This window comes from Pongo pygmaeus, chromosome 10, assembly GCF_028885625.2.
Source record: "Pongo pygmaeus isolate AG05252 chromosome 10, NHGRI_mPonPyg2-v2.0_pri, whole genome shotgun sequence".
Taxonomy (NCBI): domain Eukaryota; kingdom Metazoa; phylum Chordata; class Mammalia; order Primates; family Hominidae; genus Pongo; species Pongo pygmaeus.
In genome coordinates, this window is record NC_072383.2 from 111,113,464 (window position 1) to 111,134,936 (window position 21,473).

The 21,473-nt window shown below is 41.7% G+C and overlaps 1 protein-coding gene across 4 annotated transcripts in view; it reads left to right on the forward strand.

Moving 5' to 3' along the window:
• PTPN11 (protein tyrosine phosphatase non-receptor type 11) overlaps positions 1-21,473 on the forward strand; it is a 97,545-nt gene that overhangs the window by 29,602 nt on the left and 46,470 nt on the right. For 2 of the 4 annotated variants that reach the window (XM_054443519.2, XM_054443520.2), the window contains exons 3-6: positions 3,172-3,366; positions 6,048-6,240; positions 7,366-7,482; positions 8,727-8,840. In XM_054443519.2, the coding sequence (XP_054299494.1) occupies positions 3,172-3,366; positions 6,048-6,240; positions 7,366-7,482; positions 8,727-8,840 (619 nt within the window). The remainder of the gene's footprint in view (positions 1-3,171; positions 3,367-6,047; positions 6,241-7,365; positions 7,483-8,726; positions 8,841-21,473) is intronic. The other 2 variants (XM_063647115.1, XM_063647116.1) reach the window with 1 other exon arrangement.

Below are 21,473 nucleotides of genomic sequence, written 5' to 3' on the forward strand. Positions count from 1 at the left end.
AACTCTTAGCCTCAAGTGATCCTCCTGTCTCAGCCTCCCAAAGTGTTGGGATTACAGGCATGAGCCACCACACTCAGACTTTGTTGATTTCTTAATAAGAAAAATACTTGTTAAGAGTTTCTTCAGATCGCTTTCCTTTATCAACAAGTAAAACATGACTGAGGAAGTTGTGGTCCCCTTTGTTCCCCTGCCCAGGCCCGTTTCCCTCCCTCTTTCCCCAGAGGAAACCACCAAGAGGTTGGCATATATTCTTCATGAACGTGTTTTTATAGTTGTACTGCATTTGTACTGTGTATGAACAATATAAAGTTGGTTTGTGTGTTTAAAAAATTCACATGGATTTATAATGTATGTATCATTTTGCAACTTAAAAAAAATTTTTTTTGAGCTCCATGCTGATTGATAAAGATCTTTTTTTTTTTGAGACGGAGTTTCTGTCTTATTGCCCAGGCTGAAGTGCAATGGCGTGATCTCAGCTCACTGCAACCTCTGCTTCCTGGGTTCAAGCTATTCTCCTGTCTCAGCCTCCGGAGTGGCTGGGATTACAGGTGCGTGCCACCATGCCCAGCTAATTTTTGTATTTTTAGTAGAGATGGGGTTTCACCATGTCGACCAGGCCGGTCTCAAACTCCTGACCTCAGGTGATCCACCTGCCTTGGCCTCCCAAAATGCTGGAATTACAGGCATGAGCTACCATGCCCGGCCTTTTTTTTTTTTTTGAGACAAAGTCTTGCTCTTTTTCCCAGGCTGGAGTGCAGTGGCCACAATCTTGGCTCACTGCAACCTCTGCCTCCTGGGTTCAAGCAGTTCTCCTGCCTCAGCCTCCCGAGTAGCTGGGATTACAGGCGTGTACCACCATGTCCAGTTAATTTTTGTATTTTTTATAGAGACTAGGTTTTACCATGTTGGCCAGGCTGGTCCTGAACTCCTGACTTATAGTGATCCACCTGCCTTGGCCTCCCAAAGTGCTGGGGTTACAGGCGTGAGCTATCGCGCGTGGCCTGAGAAATCTCATTCTTACTCCTACTCCCTTGCACACTATCTCCATTCTGTAGGTAGCCATTTCTGTTAATTTCTTGTTTACCCTTCTGTGTTTCTTTCATTCTTTTTCTTTTTTTCTTTTTTTTTTTTTTGAGACAATCTTGCTCTGTTGCCCAGACTGGAGTGCAGTGGTGTAATCTTGGCTCACCACAACCTCCACCTCCTTGGTTCAAGTGATTTTCATGACTCAGCCACCTAAGTAGTTGGGATTACAGCACCTGGTGTACACTACCACGCCCAGCTAATTTTTGTATTTTTAGTAGAGATGGGGTTTCACCATGTTGTCCAGGCAAATCTCAAACTCTTGGCCTCAAGGGAACTGCCTGTCTCGGCCTCCCAAAGTGCAGGGATTATAGGCATAAGCCACCATGCCTGGCCGTATTTTTTTTTTATAAAAATAAGCACATTTATATTTTTATTACTATTTTCCTTTTATTTTTACACATCAAGTAGAACATTAAATATATTTCTTTGTAATTTTTTTCACTTACCTAAATCTTTTAGTGATCTCTCTCATCTTTTTAATCAGCTGGATAGCATTCCATCGTGTGAATATTTTATAACTTCTATATACTGTCACCAGAAGGTAGCAATTTAGTTGTGTCTAATATTTTAAAATGATATATAATGCCTCAATGAATATAGTAACCTTTTGCATATATTGTTTTGTGCTTTGGGATAACACTACCTCGTATTGGAAACTGTGTCATTACATGTGTCTTTTTATTTTTATTTTTATTTTTTTTGAGTCGGAGTTTCACTCTTGTTGCCCAGGCTGGAGTGCAGTGGTGAGATCTCGGCCAACTGCAACCTCCGCCTCCCGGGTTCAAGCGATTCTCCTGCCTCAGCCTCCCCAGTAGGTGAGATTACAGGTGCCTGCCACCATGCCCAGCTAATTTTTATATTTTTACTAGGGACGGGGTTTCACCATGTTGGCCAGGCTGGTATCAGTCTCCTGACCTCAGGTGATCCTCCCACCTCAGCCTCCCAAAGTGCTGGGATTACAGACGTGAGCCACTGTGCCCGGCCATCATTTTTTTTTTTTTTAAATTGCTGCATAGTGGCTGGGCACGGTGGCTCATGCCTGTAATCCCAGCACTTTGGGAGGCCAAGGGGGGCGGATCATGAGGTCAGGAGACCAATACCATCCTGGCTAACATGGTGAAACCCCGTCTTAGTAAAAATACAAAAAAATTTAGCTGGGCGTGGTGGTGGGCGCCTGTAGTCCCAGCTACTTGGGAGGTTGAGGCAGGAGAATGGCGTGAACCCGGGACGTGGAGCTTGCAGTGAGCCAAGATTGTACCACTGCACTCCAGCCTGGGTGATGGAGCGAGACTCTATCTCAAAAACAAACAAAAAAATTGCTGCATAGTATTCCATTGTATGAGTAGTAACACAACAATTTTTATAATGCATAGTATTCCATTGTATGAATAGTAATGTAGCACTATTTGTTTATACATTTTTATGATTAAAAAAATGTTTTTCTATTATGAATAAAGTAGCAATGAATATTTTTGTACAAGTGTTTTGGTAGCTATACAGTTATTGTCAGTTAATATATGCAATTTGATAGGCCAGTCATTCAAAATAGAAGATATACAAGGTAGGCCGGGTGTGGTGGCTCACGCCTGTAATCCCAGCACTTTGGGAGGCCGAGGTGGGTGGATCACCTGTGGTTAGGAGTTTCAGACCAGCCTGACCAACATGGAGAAACCCCATCTCTACTAAAAATACAAAAGTAGCCGGGCGTAGTGGTGCGTTCCTGTAATCCCAGCTTCTTGGGAGGCTGAGGTAGGAGAATCGCTTGAACCTGGGAGGCGAAGGTTGCAGTGAGCCAAGATCACGTCATTGCACTCCAGCCTGGGCAATAAGAGTGAAACTCCACCTCAAAAAAAAAAAAAAAAAAAAAAAAGATATGCAAGGTAAAGAAAGTAATAAAGACCTTTGTGTTGAGTTGGTTGACATGTGGTTATTTTACCCATTGTATTTCTTATAGAGAATGGGTAAATTCGTTCCTTGGGTTTCTTTCAACACTTGGGTGGAATCCGACGTGGAAGATGAGATCTGATTTTACTGGTGTAACTCTTTATTTGTCCCCTTGCCTCCCTTTCCAATGGACTATTTTAGAAGAAATGGAGCTGTCACCCACATCAAGATTCAGAACACTGGTGATTACTATGACCTGTATGGAGGGGAGAAATTTGCCACTTTGGCTGAGTTGGTCCAGTATTACATGGAACATCACGGGCAATTAAAAGAGAAGAATGGAGATGTCATTGAGCTTAAATATCCTCTGAACTGTGCAGATCCTACCTCTGAAAGGTCAGTACATTTTAGTGACCACAAAGTCTGCTGCTCCCTTGTGCCCTGAGTGTCAGAAATGCATGACGGTCTGTGTATGACTCTCTGACTCCAAAGGCTTGTGACTGTTTTTTGAGCTGTAATCTTTAAACAATTACTAAAGTGAGACTAATAGCATCAAATTATTTTCAGAGTACCTTTTTCTTGCAAAAGTTTTAATCAGTGTTACTTACACTCATCCTATAGGGGTTGCATACCATTCCTGCATATACTTGGTACATGTATTAGTTTTAAGACTTACTGAACTTCAGCAGATAATCTTTGAGAGTTATTAGAGGAAAACAAATGATAATAGAGCCACCAAAATAGCAGCAGTTTTCTGTGGTGGCTCTCGACCAGTTATTCAGCAATGCCACCAACAGATGTCAGTTTAAGCTCAGAAGTGGAAAAGCAGAGAGCTCAGAGGGTCAGCTTTTTCATCAGTTCTTTTAATGTTATCGCCACAATTATGTGAGAATGACCTTGCTTAGAGAAAATTGTGTTATTTTTGAGATCTTTCCCCCTGTGTTGGAACTAGGCTGATGAAAGCATGGGCTTGACTTATTTATTGATTGTATTCGTTTTGTACATTCCCAGTCTCCTCTCTGACTTGGTGCAAATTCAGGATCTCTTAGTTAGTTTGTATATTTTGTGTCTTCAGGTATGATTTTTTCAGCTTATACCTTTATGTCAGTGCTATTATGTGCTGATAATTTGTTTCTCTAGCTACCACCGTAGCTTCAGGGAAAAGGCTGTCAGCCAACTCTGTACAGTTTATTTCTAAATTTTACTGTTTTCAGTTGAGTACGGATGAAGAATAACTCAAAGTTTATTCTTTTGATGATGAGCCCTTAACACCACCTGCCATGATAGCACTTGCTTTCTGACCAAGATCCTGAGGGAAAAAGCCACTTTATTATTAGAACTATGTTAAGATGCTTCCCAAAAAACATGGAGCAGTATTGTCTCAAAGTCTGTCCTTGGATGGCCTTGGATGCCTACATCAGGACTGTCTGATGTGTTGGTTAAAATTCAGATTCCTGGGCCTCATTCATACTTATGTGTATTGATATTGCTGGTTGTGGAGCCTGGGAATTCATATTTTTAGCAAAATCCTTCATTTTTACTCCATGTCTTATGTGTATTATACAGTTTGAGATGATCACCCAGGATATAGTCCAAAGACACTGGAGGCTGTTGAAGTATAGGTTGTATATATGGAAAAGGTTGGAATGTTTGAATTAATTTATAATGAAGATCCTTTTTAATTGAGTGTTCACATGCCAAAGCAAGGACAAACATTCAAAATGATTTTCTGTCTCTATTACAACATTTTCTTTTTTTTTTTTTAAATTTAATTATTTGAGATGGAGTCTCACTCTGTCACCCAGGCTGGAGTCAAGTGGCGTGATCTCGGCTCACTACAACCTCTGCCTCCCAGATTCAAGTAATCCTCTTGCCTTAGCCTCCCGAGTAGCTGGGACTACAGGCATGTGCCACCATGCCCAGTTAATTTTTGTATTTTTAGTAGAGACAGGGTTTTGTCATGTTTGCCAGGCTGGTCTCAAACTCTTGACCTCAGGTGATCCGCCCACCTTGGCCTCTCAAAGTGCTGGGATTATAGGTGTGAGCCACCGTGCCCGTCTCTATTACAACTTTTTATTACAACTTCTTTATTTTGACTTTATTTTTTAAAATTATTTATTTTTATTTTTGAGATGGAGTTTCACTCTTGTCACCCAGGCTAGAGTGCAATGGTGTGATCTCAGCTCACTGCAACCTCTGCCTCCCAGGTTCAAGTGATTCTCCTGCCTCAGCCTCCTGAGTAGCTGGGATTACAGGCACTTGCTACCACACCTGGCCAATTCTGTATTTTTAGCAGAGACAGGGTTTCACCATGTTGGTCAGGCTGGTCTTGAACTCTTAACCTCAGATGGTCCACCTGCCTTGGTCTCCCAAAGTGTTGGGATTACAGGCGGGAGCCACCACGTCCGGCCGACTTTATTTTTTTTTTGAGACAGGGTCTTGCTCTATCACCCAAGCTGGAGTGCGGTGGCATGATCATAGCGCACTGCAGCCTCGAGCTCCTGGACTCAAGTGATCCTCCTGCCTCGGCCTCGTATATAGCTGGGATTACAGGCAGTTGCCACCATGCCAGGCTAATTTTTAATTGTTTTGTAAAGATGGGGATTTCACTGTGTTGCCCAGACTGGTCTTGAACTCCTGGCCTCAAGCGATCCTCCTGCTTTGGCCTTCCAAAGTGTTGGGATTACAGGCATAAGCCACTATGCATGGCCTGTAACTTCTTTAAATGGCTATAATTAAACAGTTGGTCCTTTTAAGATTGGGCAATGGATGAATGGCAAATTGCATTTTTAAAAGAGGAGGGATTTAAAAAAAAACGGGAAAGATTGGGGCATTTGTCTCTAAAGGACTGTGGGCTCATTTAAGAAGTTTAGTGGTCATTCTTACCATCTTTGTGGTTTTTCCTGCCTGCATGGGATGCAAATTTTCTGTCTTAGGTGGGATTGATCAGTCCCTTGGAGGAATGTGTCTACTTTTTAATTGTGTTTAGGAGAGCTGACTGTATACAGTAGTTTTGTGAAAGAACAACATGAACCCATAGTAGAGCTAAATTCTTTTTTATTTTTTAAAAACTTTAGGTGGTTTCATGGACACCTCTCTGGGAAAGAAGCAGAGAAATTATTAACTGAAAAAGGAAAACATGGTAGTTTTCTTGTACGAGAGAGCCAGAGCCACCCTGGAGATTTTGTTCTTTCTGTGCGCACTGGTGATGACAAAGGGGAGAGCAATGACGGCAAGTCTAAAGTGACCCATGTTATGATTCGCTGTCAGGTAAATCTCCAGTTGAACTATGGGTCTGGCAAGATGTTGTCTTTGGGTGATTTTTCTGCTGGAAGAAGACAGACACCATTACATTCAAAGTCAGATTGTCTTTTTTTTTTTTTTTAATTATTTATTTATTTATTTTTTTGAGACAGGGTCTTGGTCTATCACCTACAGATGGGGTTTCACCACGTTGAGTCTGGTGACCCAAATCTTTGCGTGATTTTTCTGCTGGAAGAGGACAAACACCATTACATTCAAAGTCAGATTTTCTGTTTTTTTTTTTTTTTAATATTCATTTATTTATTCATTTGAGACTAGGTCTTGCTCTGTCACCCAGGCTGGAGTGCAGTGATGTGGTAATGGCTCACTGCAGCCTCAACCTCCCTGGGCTCAGTTGATCTTCCCTCAGCCTCTTGAGTAGCTGGGACTACAGGTGTGTGCCACCATGCCCAGCTAGTGTTTGTTTTTTTTGTAGAGATGGTGTTTCGCTGCATTGCCCAGTGTGGTCTTGAACTAGGGCTCAAGAGGCCTGCCTCCTTCAACCTCCCAAAGTGTTAGGATTACAGATGTGAACTACTGTGCCTGATCCAAAGTCAGATTTTCTTTGGTCACTTAGTCAAGTTCGTCTATGCTTTTATTATACTTAATATATTAGTATAGATACTGTATTAGTATATTAGCATATTTAATATATTATTATACTTATCATACTTGAGTATATTGAGTATATTTACACTTTTAGTATATTTGTATACACACACCACATTTTTATTATTTATCTTTTTTTTGAGACAGAGTCTCCCTCTGTCGCCCAGACTGAAGTGCAGTTGGCTCACTGCAACCTCTGCCTCTTGGGCTCAAGTGATTCTCGTGCCTCACCCTCCTGAGTAGCAGGGATTACAGGTGTCCACAACCAAGCCTGGCTAATTTTTGTATTTTTAGTGGATATGGGGTTTTACCATGTTGGCCAGGCCACTGCATCCAGCCTATTATCTATCTTTTGATGGACATTTAAGTTGTCTCCATATACTAGCTATTGTGAATAATGCTGCAGTGAACATGAGAGTGCTTGAAAACACTAATGTAACATAAAGGTAACAAATAATAAATGTCATCTGTTTATCTTGAAAGGAACTGAAATACGACGTTGGTGGAGGAGAACGGTTTGATTCTTTGACAGATCTTGTGGAACATTATAAGAAGAATCCTATGGTGGAAACATTGGGTACAGTTCTACAACTGAAGCAGGTGAGCGGATTGGAAAGCTCAAGCTTTCTCCTTAAAAACTTAAAAAAAATCCTAATAGAGAATTTTGCAGACATACAGAGGTAGACAGAATAGTATCATCAGCCTCCATGTACCCATTGCAGCTTCAACTATCAAATCTTTTTTTTTTTTTTTTTTTGAGACAGTCTTACTCTGTCACCCAGTCTGGAGTGCAGTGTTGCAATTTTGGCTCACTACAACCTCTGCTTCCTGGGTTCAAGCGATTCTCCTGCCTCAGCCTCCCGAGTAGCTGGGACTACAGGTGCCCGCCACCATGCCTGGCTAATTTTTGTATTTTTAATAGAGACGGGGTTTCACCATGTTGGCCAGGCTGATCTTGAATTCCTGACCTCAGGTGATCTGCCCGCCTTGGCCTCCCAAAGTTTTGGGATTACAGGCGTGAGCTACCACGCCCGGCCCTAAATCTTTTCTTATTATGACTCCACTCACTGACTGCCTGCTATAGTACTTGGAAACATATTCCAGATTTATATTATTCCCATATTTATCTGTAAAAGGCCTTACAGAGGTTCTTTTTTTGAGATGGAGTTTTGCTCTGTCGCCCAGGCTGGAGTGCAGTGGCGTGTTCTTGGCTCACTGCAACCTCTGCGTCCTGGGTTCAAGAGCTTCTCCTGCCTCAGCCTCCTGAGTAGCTGGGATTATAGGCGGTGCCACTACACCCAGCTAATTTTTGTATTTTTAGTAGAGATGGGGTTTCACCATGTTAGCCAGGCTGGTCTTGAACTCCCGACCTCAAGTGATCTGCCCGCCTCAGCCTCCCAAAGTGCTGGGATTATAGGCGTGAGCCACTGCATCTGGCCTAAGGCCGTACAGAGTTTTAAAGCAAGTTTTCATTATAGATCCACTTCTGGTTACCTTTAGGTAACCTCACTTATTCCCTTTGGCATTGTTGCTATTTCAAATTTCACCTTTATGATAGTGGAAAATGATATAATCTCTTTAAATAATGTGGTCTATTCATAAAGAAAAATAGGCTTGAATTTATATCAGCAGAGTAAAGTGTATGTGGAGACTGAGGAAAGATACATTTTCTGGCTGAACAGAAAAGACGGTGAAACTATTTGAAAACTTTTATTGTGAATTACAGGGTCCTATGATCCCTCTGTTCGTGCCTTTATGAATATCAACATAGACTTTTTTTTTTGCATTAACACCCTTTTCTGTAATATTTTCTTTATTTTACATCAACTGCTGTACTTGATCAGCCCCTTAACACGACTCGTATAAATGCTGCTGAAATAGAAAGCAGAGTTCGAGAACTAAGCAAATTAGCTGAGACCACAGATAAAGTCAAACAAGGCTTTTGGGAAGAATTTGAGGTAAGTTATTAAAAAACTGTTTTTATGTGAGTTGTTATATCCTATTTTTAGTGGAGGAGAAGTTGGTCTTGTGTTTGGAATTGGACCTGAGAGACTTGAAACTGACGTCCTTTTTTAATTCGGCCATTGATTGACATGGAACAAGTTGCTGAGAGGGCTTCTTCGAAATAGAAGAGCATTGTGTTCTGAGGGAAGGGAGTTGGCAGTGAGTAGGCAATGGATGTGCCAACCGCTCCATTTGGCTCTTTTGGTTTGGACTGGTGGCAAAATCTCAGAGAAACAAAAGGATCTAATTTCTTTGAAAGATTTCCAACATGCACTGGGGTCTTTAGAAATAATCTATAGCCTAAGTGCAGCAAATGAGTATGAGTAAAAGAGAAACACCTTGTGGTTGCTTTTTTTTTTTTTTTTTTTTGAGACAGGGTCTTGCTCTGTCGCCGAAGCTGGAGTGTAGTGGCGTGATCTCGGTTCACTGCAGCCCCGACCTCCCTGGGCTCAAGTGATCCTCCCATCTCAGCCTCGTGAGTAGCTGGGACTACAGGCACATGCCACCATGCCCGGCTAATTTTTGTATTTTTGGTAGAGATGAGGTTTTGCAGTGTTGCCCAGGCTGGTCTTGAACTCTTGGGCTCAAGTGATCCTCCTCCTTAAGCTTCCCGAGTAGCTGGGACTACAGGCACACGATACCACGCCCGTCTAATTTTTGTATTTTTTTGTAGAGATGGGGTTTTGCAGTGTTGCCCAGGCTGGTCTTGAACTCTTGGGCTCAAGTGATCCTCCAGCCTTGACGTGCCAAATGTGGTGGCTTTAATTTCAGAGTTAAAATTGATAACTCTGGTAAGTTAAGTGCACTGATTTCTTTTTTTTTTTTTAATTATTTTTGTTGATTATACAAGTTCTGGGATATAATCAGAACCTGCAGAACGTGCAGGTTTGTTACATAGGTATACATGTGCCATCGTGGTTTGCTGCACACATCAACCCGTCATCTAGGTTTTAAGCCCTGCATGCATTAGGTATTTGTCCTAATGCTCTCCCTCCCCTTTAATGCATCAGTGAAAAAGTGATGATAGGCTGGGCATGGTGGCTCACTCCTGTAATCTCAGCACTTTGAGAGGGTGAGGCAGGCGGACCACTTGAATCCAGGAGTTTGCCACCATTCCCAGACAGTGTGTGTGATGGTCCCCTCCCTGTGTCCATGTGTTCTCATTGTTTGGTTTTCAGTTCCTGTGTTAGTTTGCTGAGAGTGATGGTTTCCAGCTTCATCCATGACCCTGCAAAGGACATGAACTCATTCTTTTTTTATGGCTGCATAGTATTCCATGGTGTATATGTGCCACATTTTCTTTATCCGGTCTATCATTGATGGGCATTTGGGTTGGTTCCAAGTCTTTGCTATTGTAAATAGTGCTGCAATAAACATATGTGTGCATATGTCTTTATAGTAGAATGATTTATAATCCTTTGGGTATATACCCAGTAATGGGATTGCTGGGTCAAATGGTATTTCTGGTTCTAGATCCTTGAGGAGTCACCACACTGTCTTCCACAATGGTTCAACTAATTTACACTCCCACCAACAGTGTAAAAGCGTTCCTATTTCTCCACATCCTCTCCAGCATCTGTTGTTTCCTGACTTTAAGTGAACTGATCTCTTTCCTGAAACTAACTTGGGTTGGAGAATGTCCCTGATGGGAATGTGCTGTGTTCCCATTGCACTCTTCTATATCACTTACCCATTGACAATGTGATCTCTTTTGTTTTCTCCTCATCCATTTGACAGAAAACTTCAAAAACAAGGATTCTGGCATATTTACCTTTGCAGTTGTCCCCAGCATGTAGCACAGTGCCTAGTACACAGAAGAAACTCCATAAATGTTTGTTGAATGAGTAATTTACATTTCTCTCATGTTTACATCATTTTATTTTCCTGTTCTGTTTTATGGGAATGATTATTCTATGCTTTTTGAGGACTACAATTTATAAATATTTGTGGAATAAATGAATAAGTGAATGACTGGGCAAATAAAGTCCTTTTAGCCGGAGTATGTCTGAACAACTTGCTGAGATAGATATGATTTCCCATTTTCCAGCTGAGGGGCCTAAGGGAGGTTAAGTAAATTATTCAACCTTCATACCACAGTTTTTGTTTTGTTTTGTCTTGTTTTTTTCCTCCTGAGATAGAGTCTCACTTTGCTGCCCAGACTGGAGTACAGTGGTACAATCATAGCTCACTGCAGCATCCAACTTCTGGGGTCATGCCACCCTCCCACCTCAGCCTCCTGAGTAGCTGGGACTACAGGTGTGCACCACCATAGCCGGCTAATTTTTCATTTTTTGTAGATATGGGGTCTCACTCTGTTACCCAGGTTGGTCTTGAACTTCTGAGCTCAAACAATTCTCCTGTCTTGGCCTCTCAAAGTGTTGGGATTACAGGCGTGAGCCACTGTGCCCGGCCCATACCACAGATATTGATTGAATTCCAGCACTGGGGAGGAGTGTAGAATAGAACATTCTCAGTCCTTGCTCAACATTGCTGAACAGAGACTTGAATTTGAGTTTATTCTTTCATCCCAGGCTTCGGGTTAGGCTCTGAAGACACTAGTGAACAAGACAGACAGGGTTACTGCCTTTAAAGGGAGCTTCTAGTTGAGAGAAGGAAAACAGTGATGAAAAGCATCAGTGAAAAAGTGATGATAGGCTGGGTGTAGTGGCTACTCCTGTAATCTCAGCACTTTTAGAGGGTGAGGCAGGCAGATCACTTGATTCCAGGAGTTTGAGACCAGGCTGGGCAACGTGGTAAAACCCCGTCTCTACAAAAAAATACAAAAAGTAGCTGGGTGTGGTGGTGCGCACCCACAGTCCCAGCTACTCTGGGGGTTGAGGTGGGAGGATTGCTTGAGCCTGGGAGGTTAAGGCTGCAGTGAGCTGAGATCACGCCACTGCTCTCCAGCCTGAGCAACAGAGCTAGAACCTGTCCCAAAAGAAAAAAAAAATTGATGATAAACATAATGAGACAGAATTTTGAAATCTCAGCCTCACTGTTGCCTTCCTTGTCCCCTGCCTGCCTAAATAATAAAAGGCAGCATTTCAGCAGTCATTCATTTCATTACGTTCACTTCATTTCACCTTCATAAAGCCTCATGAGGTAAAATGGGGAGATACAGAAGTTTTAGAAACCGCTCATCAAAATTGAATGGAAAACCGATTGTTCCAAAACTCTTTAGTGTGGAAAATTTCTATTATATGCAAAAGTAGAGAGAACGGGATAGTTATAGCAGTATACCTGACACCCAGCATTAACAACTGTTGATAATATGGCCAATCTTTTTCAACTCTGCCCCACTCACTCCCCCAGCCTTGACTTGTCTTGAAGCAAATACTTTTTTTTTTTTTTGAGATAGAGTTTTTTTTTGTTTTGTTTTTTTGTTTTTGAGATAGAGTCTCACTCTGTCCCCCAAGCTGGAGTGCTGTGGCTTGATCTTGGCTCACTACAACCTCCGCCTCCTGGGTTCAAGTGATTCTTGTGCCTCAGCCTCCTGAGTAACTGGGATTACAGGCGTGCACCACCATGCCCAGCTAATTTTTTGTATTTTTAGTAGGGACGGGGTTTTCACTATGTTGGCCACGCTGGTCTCAAACTCCTGACCTCAGGTGATCCGCCTGACTTGGCCTCCCAAAGTGCTGGGATTGTAGGTGTGAGCCACTGCTCCTGGCCTTGAAGCAAATCTTACACATCATTTCATCTGTAACTATTTTGTTTCAAAAAATTATAACCTGAATAGCATTATCATATCTAAAACTATTAACAGTATTTCCTTAATATTAACACATATCAGTCACTATTCACATTTTCCTGATTGCTACACACACACACACACACACACACACACACACACTTGCAATTTGTTTTTTTTTCTTTTTAGATGGAGTCTCACTCTGTTGCCCAGGCTGGAGTGCAATGGTGCATTCTCAGCTCACTGCAACCTCCACCTCCTGGGCTCAACTGATTCTCTTGCCTCAGCCTCCTGAGTAGCTGGGACTACAGGTGCCCACCACCTCACCTGGCTAGTTTTTGTATTTTTAGTAGAGATGGGGTTTCACCATGTTGGCCAGGTTGGTCTCAAACTTCCGACCTCAGGTGATCCACCCACCTTGGCCTCCCAAAGTGCTGGGATTACAGGCATGAGCCACTGTGCCCAGCAGCAATTTGTTTGAATTGAGAGTGCTTTCTTCCACCTTGATTATGAAAAAATTTCAAATGTGTATAAAACAGATTCATATAAAGTATCCTGATATGCCATTATCAGCTTTATCAATTATCCCTGACATCGTATTTTTTATTTATAAATATTTCAATATTTGTAGAATCCTTAAAAATGCATCACATAACCCAACATTGTTTGTATTATACCAGTTGTCTTATAATTTAAAAATATTTTGTTCAATCATTTTTCAGATAAGCTTCACACACTGTGGTTGGCTAAGTCTCATAGTATTTCTGTTGTAAAAATCTTAAGTCTGGGTGCGGTGGCACACGGCTGTCATTCCAGCACTTTGGGAGGCCGAGGTGGGCGGATCACGAGGTCAAGAGATTGAGACCATCCTGGCCAATATGGTGAAACCCGGTCTCTACTAAAAATACAAAAATTAGCTGGGCGTGGTAGTGCGTGCCTGTAGTCCCAGCTACTCGGGAGGCTGAGGCAGGAGAATCGCTTGAACCCGGGAGGTGGCAGTTGCAGTGAGCTGAGATTGTGCCATTGCACTCCAGCGTGGAGACAGAGCGAGGCTCCATCTCAAAACAAAACAAAACAAAACAATCTTAAGTCTCTTAGAATACTTTGATGCCCCTTCCATCTCTCTTTTTCTGTCTTCCTTCCCCCTCTCCCTGTCTTTTCTGCTGTTGAAGAAAGCAGATCATTTGTCCTGAGAGTTACTTATAGTCTGAATTTTGCTGAGTGCCTCTCTGTGGTGGACTTAAGCATGTATCCATCCCTTATATTTCTTGTAAGTTGATCTATCTAGAGACTTTATTGGATACAAGTTTTCTTTGGCAAGATAGCATGTATGGTGGTGTATCAGGAGGTGTTTATGTCCTGTCGTTTCTTCTCTGATTTTCTTAGCAGCTCCTGATCATTATTACTTAGATCCATTAATTCATAAGGGACTGTATGGTAGTGATATTGTAATTTTATCATTCTTCTTCATTTGTTAGGTTGGAGTATTTCTATAAAAAGCTTTTCATCGCCGAGGGTTGATTTCTTCCTTCTTACTGAGCAGTTTTCTTTTCTTTTTCTTTTTTTTTTTTTTTTTTGAGGTAGGTCTCACTGTGTTGCTCAGGCTGGTGTGCAGTGGCGCAAACACACAGTTGCAAACTCTTGGGCTCAGGTGATCCTCCTGCCTCAGTTTCCTGTGTAGTTGGGACCACAGGTGCATGCCACCATGCCTGGCTAATTTTCTGATTTTTTTGTAGAGATGAGGTCTCACTTTGTTTCCCAGGCTGGTCTTGAATGTCTGGGCTCAAGCAATCTTTCTACCTCAGCCTCCTGAGTAGCTGGGACTACAGGCACATACCACCATGTCCAGCTAATTTTTTTATTTTTATTTTTAGTAGAGATGTGGTCGTATTATGTTGCTCAGGATGGTCTCCAACTGCAGAGCTCAAGTGATCCTCCTGCCTCAGCCTCCCAGTGTGCTGGGATTATAGGTGTATGACATGCATGAGCCAGTGAGCCTGGCCAGATTCTTTTTTCCTGATTTGAAATCTGTTATGGGTTCAATTGATACTTCCAAATCAAACTCAGGGCTTCAGGATTTTTACTAACCTCATTGATCTTACCCATGTATCTCCTTTCTCTAGTGCCAAAAATCCTACTTCTTGAAGCCATAATAAGATTATTCATTTGTTTTATCCCACATTACACACGACAATCTTAGAATAATGACTTCCCAATAATATGATTACTGAAAACAGTTTAATTTTTTTTGCACTTTTCAAAAAAATCCTTCAGAGATGTGTAGTCAAGTTACTATATTCTGCTGGGCACAGTGGCTCACGCCTATAATCCCAGTACTTTGGGAGGCCAAGAAGGGAGGATCGCTGGAGCTCAGGAGTTTGAGACCAACCGGGGCAATATAGTGAGACCCAGTCTCTACAAAAGAAGATTAAAAATTAACCAGACATGGTGGCACGTACCTGTAGTCCCAGCTATCGAGAGGCTGTGGCGAGAGCAGGCTTAAGCCCAGGAGTTTGAAGCTGCAGTGAGATACGATTGTGACACTGTACTCCAGGGTGACAGAGCAGGGACCCTGTTTTTTAAAAAAATATATAAAAAAACTTCCTGTGCCTTAGACTCATTTGTAATCGTCCTTCTCTCTGTGTGGCTATATGCTAACTGGGTATATGGTTAGTTTATTTGTTTCATTTTAAAAAATCTCTTTCTGTTAAGTTTTATTTATAATTACACAAATATTGGCTTTGATAGTCAAATTGAAAAAACAAAGTGTATTCAAAGAAGTCTACTTTCTATCCTTGTCCTTTCCTGTCTATATTTTAGCCATAGTATAAAAAGTTATGGTTTATCATTACATTTCAAAAATATAAGAAGATATTCCCATATCCCACTTTTTCTTAAACAGTAGCATAACTTTACATACTTTTTTCTAACCTTGCTTTTTTAAATATCCTGGACATTCTGGATATCCATAGTAGTGTCTAGAGATAGTCTTCATTCTTTTTTTACTGTATAGTAATCCATTGTGTAGTTGTACCATAGTTTATTCAACTTATTGATGGGCATTTGGGTAGTTTCCAAATGTATCACAGAGAGGATTACAGTGAATAGCCTTGTGTATGCATCCTGTTTTACTTTTGCTGACTACTGGTAATATTAACATTTTTTATGTTCTGTATTTAAAAAATGGTGGTTATTATTCATCTATAGCTTTTATTATACATGACTTTGGTTAGCAGGCTTTAACCTTTTAGCATAACATTTGCAAGCTACTTGTTTTAATTAAAATTTTGGTTAAATGTAAAAAATAGTGAGCTATTTTGTAATCTAGATTCAATAGAATCTTATACTTCCTTTACAAATGATAGCTGAGTTGATCATTTGTGTAAATGACTGTGAACTTAAAAATTACGGCATTTAAAAAAAATTTTTTTTTAACATTTTAAAATTATTTAAAATAATAGACACACAAAGTAAAAAGAGAAGAAAAAAAAAGAGACAGGGTCTTGCTATGTTGCCCAGGCTGGTCTCAAACTCCTGGGTTCAAGTGATCCTCCTGCCTTGGCCTCCTAAAGTGTAAGCCACCACACCTGGCAAAAATTAATTTCTTTAAAACAAAAACATTACAGGTTATCTGGTACCATGGTAGCTTCTTTAACACTAGGTTCACTTAGAACAAAGCTTAGGAACAAAGTCAGACTCTCACAAAGAGCTTATGTGGCAATGGGGTATTTTTTGCAATTCCATTGGTGGGGTCAAGATGTGAGTTTAGAAGGAACTCTTAGCCTGACTCTTCTGGCCATGGAAAAAGATGGTTGGTTCTAAATGCTGACCTGATGATTTTACACTGTCACATCTCAAATTGTTGTCATCTTTTATATGTTATTAACAACAAAAGGGAAAAATTGAGTTGACTTTAAGAGGAAGTGGAAAATAACGAGATCACATCTATACTCTACAGGCTCTTCATAGAGGTCAGACTGAGGTGGTAAAATTGTCGTGCACTAAATTAGGGCATTAACGTTTCATGGAAACTGAAGCTATATCTAAATAGCTGATGGCCTGCTTTCTAGATCTCCTATGTACCTGCTTCTCAAATTCAGTCTGTTTTAAAAAATTGCCCTTTGAGGTTGGAACCAGGGAAATAAGGCTGAGAACAGAATAAGCCATTATTGAAAAAATTAGAAACTTGGAAGCAGATACTCATAATCTAAATCCTCTGAAGCTAAAGTTTGATCCACAATAGCAAAGCATTATCATTTTAGTGATTGTACCTTTGTTGTTTCCTGGAAGGTGATAAATTTGGGATCACTTTCTTCTTACAGTGTGCTCTGATAGTCTTTAAAACAAACCAGAGCTCTAAATTGCAATGCCATTGGTAATTTAACTCTGATTTGTCTCTATGCCTGTCTCCTGGTGTTCTGTAAAATTCTACATGTCATTTCAGGTATCTCTATCCAGAAGACGTTACTTTTGCCTTTGATGCACTTTAAAATGTGAAGTCTCTTGTGAAGCTCTTTGTTTCTTTTCTCCTTTGCTGCTGAAATAAATTCAGGTTGATGATTTCCTTCTAGGATATGTTGTGTGATCTAGACATTGCAAACCCAAGTCTTTGATTTTTTTTCCCTACAGATTGCCTATTTCTTTTTTATTTTAATTTTTATTAGTTATTATTATTTTTGAGATGGAGTCTCACTCTGTCACCCAGGCTGGAGTGCAGAGGTGTGATAGCTCACTGCAACCTCCACCTCCCGGGTTCAAGTGATTCTTGTGCCTCAGCCACCCAGGTAGCTGGGATTACAGGCACGCACCACCACTCTCAGCTAATTTTTTTGTATTTTTAGTAGGGATGGGATTTCTCCATGTTGGCCAGGCTGGTCTCAAACTTCTGACCTTAAGTGATCTTCTTGCCTTGGTCTCCAAAAGTGTTGGGATTATAGGCGTGAGCCACCGTGCCTGGCCAGTTATTAATTTTTTTAAAGAGATGGGGTCTCACTATCTTGCCCAGGCTGGAGTGCAGTGGCTCTTTACAGGCACTGTCATAGTGCACTGCAGCCTTGAACTCCTGGGCTCAAGTGATCCTCCTGAGAGGCTGGAATTATAGGCACATGCCACCGTGTCCAACAGATTGCCCATTTGTGATCTGTGTAAATATCTCTCACTTCCTGCAGTATCTCTGCTCAAGAATGTAAAGAGATGGATAATATTTTTAGATTTGTTGAAATAAAGTAAAGTTCTGCTCAAGTGAGAATGACACTAACTAAATGAAAAGGCCGGTTATAATTCTGTAATTTTGTGCCTGCAATGTGTGTTATTGTACACTTGAATCGGCCCTGTGCATTGTGGCGAGGTGCATATTGCATGGTTGTATTGAAAAGGTTTTTGGGCCGGGCGTGGTGGCTCACACCTGTAATCCCAGCGATTTGGGAGGCTGAGGCAGGCGGATTACCTGAGGTCAGGAGTTCAAGACCAGCCTGGCCAACATGGCAAAACCCCGTCTCTACTAAAAAATACAAAAAATTAGCTGGGCGTGGTGGCAGGCGCCTGTAATACCAGCTACTAGGGAGGCTAAGGCAGAGAGAATTGCTTAAACCTGGGAGGCAGAGGTTGCAGTGAGCTGAGATTGTGCCACTGCACTCCAGCCTGAGTGACAGAGCAAGACTCTGTATCAAAAAAAAAAAAAAAGGTTTTTGCCCTCTCTCTGTACCTGCTGCTCCCTGTTGAGTCCTATAGGCCTGAGCTGCCAGGGGGTACTGTGGGCTGAGACCGGACATTGCAACCGACTGCAAGGCACTGCGGGACCCAGGTTGTGGATGGACTGTCCCTCGGGCTTTCTTCTTTCCATTCATCTTCCTCCTCTAACTCCCCTCTGTATCCAGTATCCTTGCTCTCCATACACCTGCTTCATTCTTTTTCCTTCAGTAGATTTTTCTGCTTCTTGACTTACAAACCCTACTTCTAGCCCCTTTCAGATATTGAAACTAGCAACTTTCAGTCTTTATGCCAAAGTCTCAGAAATTCTCATTGACTCAGATGCCATCCATCTCTAGTCCAAAGAACAATGTCAAGGACATGAACATGTGGAACAAAAGTGTCTGCTGTGGACACCTTTGGGGAGAAATAGTTTTCAGTGGTGAGGGTTGTAGTGAGTTGGGCAGATGTCCCAAAAATATCTACCAAAAACTATAGACACTGCTGGTTGCAGTGACTTATTCCTTCCTTCATTCAGCAAATATTGATTGAACACCGACTCTATGTCTGGTTCTATTCTAGGTTTTGGGGATGGAGCAGTGAACAAATCCGTCTTTATCTTTATGGAGTGTACAGTCAAGTGGGAGAGACAGGCAGTAAACAAAGAAGCAGTTCAATATTCAATCTGTGAGATGGTGATAAGTGCTACAGAGAAAACAAAGTAGTGTAAGATAAAAAGGGTGTTTTGATAGGCCTTTACTGTTTAGGTCTCTTTGATAAGGTGGCATTTGAACAAAACTCTGAAGGAAATAATGGAGCCAACCATGCATATAACCTCAGGGAGAACATTCTAGGTAGAGGGAACAGCAAGTGCAAAGGCCCTGAAGTGGGGGTTTGTTTACCATGTTGCACAATCTGCACACAGGCCAGTACAATTGGAATGGATGGGAAATGTACAAGAGAGAAGTTGAAAAGGCCAGGTGCGGTGGCTCATGTCTACAATCCCAGCATTTTGGGAGGCTGAAGTGGGAGGAATTTGAGATCAGCCTGGGCAACAGAGCCAGACCTCGGGTTCTCTACAAAAAAAAAATAAATAAAAAAAAAAGAGCTGTGTATGGTGGTGCACACCTGTAAAGAGGCTGAGGCAGGAGGATTGCTTGAGCCCAGGAGTTCGAGGCTGCAGTGAGCTATGATTATGCCACTGCACTCCACCCTGGGTGACACAGTGAGACCCTCTCTCAAGAGGGAGATGGAGGTGGAGCAATGGTGGATGGGTCCCATCATGAAGGGCATTGTGGGTCACTGGAAGGCCTTTTGCTTTTACTTGGAGGAAGATGGAAAGCCTGTGAAAAGTTTTGAGCACAGAAGCGAGGGGATCACTCTGGCTGCTGCATGGAGGAGAGTCTATGAGGGGTAGGTAGAGGTAGGGAGACCAGGAAGGAGGCTGTCGTAATCACCTGAGCAGAAAAGTGATGGTGCTTGGCCCAGGGCAGCAGCAGTAGAAGTGGTTGGATTCTAGAGCTATTTTGGATGTAGAATTGCCAATATTTGAAGGCAGATATGATAGATCATGTAGCATGACAGAACTGAGTCAAGGATAAGATGAACACTTTTGACTTGAGCAACTGGTAGGATGGAGTTGCCATTTTCTTAGGTGTGGGAGACTGGAAGGAACAGTCTTTCGGGGAGGTGATCAGCTTTCATTTTGGATATGTTGAATTTTCAATTGGCTGTGAGACATCCAACTGGAAGATGATTCTTCAGTGAATTTTATGATATTACAGTTGGGATTGTGCTAGAATGTTCTTCTTGCCTCACTTCTTCATCTGGCTAACATCTCTTTATTCTTCAGTTCCCAGCCTCAAGGGCATTTTTGCAAGGAAACCTTCCTCGATTCCCATCCCCACGCTTGGGCGTTCTTCCTATTATATGTGTGTGCATAGCAGCACATCCCTTCCTTTATAGTACTTATCATCCTTGAAGTTCATAAATAATTTTTGTGGGTATTGGTTTAATGTGCTATGAATCCACAGAAACAGATAACATAGGAAGGTCTGTTGGAATAAAGAGAGGTTTTATGACTGGGTGTGGTGGCTCATGCCTGTCATCCCAGCATTTGAGAGGCTGATGCAGGCTGATTGCTTGAGGACAGGAGTTCGAGACCAGCCTGGTGGTGAAATTGTTTTACCAACATGGTGAAATCCTGTCTCTACTAAAAATACAAAAATTAGCCAGGCTTGGTGGCGAGCACCTGCAATATCAGCTATTCAGGAGGCTGAGGCAGTAGAATTGCTTGAACCCAGGAGGTGGAGGTTGTAGTGGGTCGAGATCGCACCACTGCATTTCAGCCTGGGCGACAGAGTGAGACTCTGTCTCAAAAAAAAAAAAAAATAAATAAATAAATAAAAAAGAGGTTTTGCTCAGATGACACTGACAGGGAACAATAAAGAGGCACAGTTTGATCCTACTGTTTTATGTCTGCTATTTGCAAATTTCCTTTTTTTAATTTTAACTTTTTTAAAGAGATGGTGTCTCGCTATGTTGCCCAGGCTGTTCTTTATTTTATTTTAAGTTCCTGGGTACATGTGCAGCCAGGCTAGTCTTGAACTCCTGGCCTCAAGCAATCTTCCTGCCTCAGCCTCCCAAAGTGCTGGGATTTCAGGCATGTGCCACTGTGCTTGGCCTATGTGCATATTTTCTAGGAAAATAACCTGGATCAGTCCACAGACCCCACAAAGACAGGCAGTCCTATTTTGTTCCCTGTAGCCCCAGAATCCAGCTGAAAGCCTGGCACACAGTAGGAACAAAATAAGTATTTGTGGCATGTTGGATCTGAGCTATTTCCTGTATTGAGAGAGTCGTATTGGATTCAGACCCTCTGTGTATATTCAATGAATAGCTATCTGATGCTTACAACATATGAAGGAATGTTCTGGGCTTTGCTTTAAGATGTTCTGCTTTGGTATCCTACAATTTGTGTTCGGATGGAGCCCCTGTTTGAGGTGTGGTGAAACCACAGTTTAAGTCTCATCTCTACCAACTAAGCTAGCTGGGTGGATGTAGGATGCGCATTTTAGTCTTTGAGATCCCTGTACCCACGTGCCCAAGAATTGGTAGTGCTGAATTTCAGAAAGATTTTAGTTTTTAAACCTTTTTAGATTTAAAAAATACCATAGTACCAAAAAACCCCTCAAAAGCCCCAAACAAG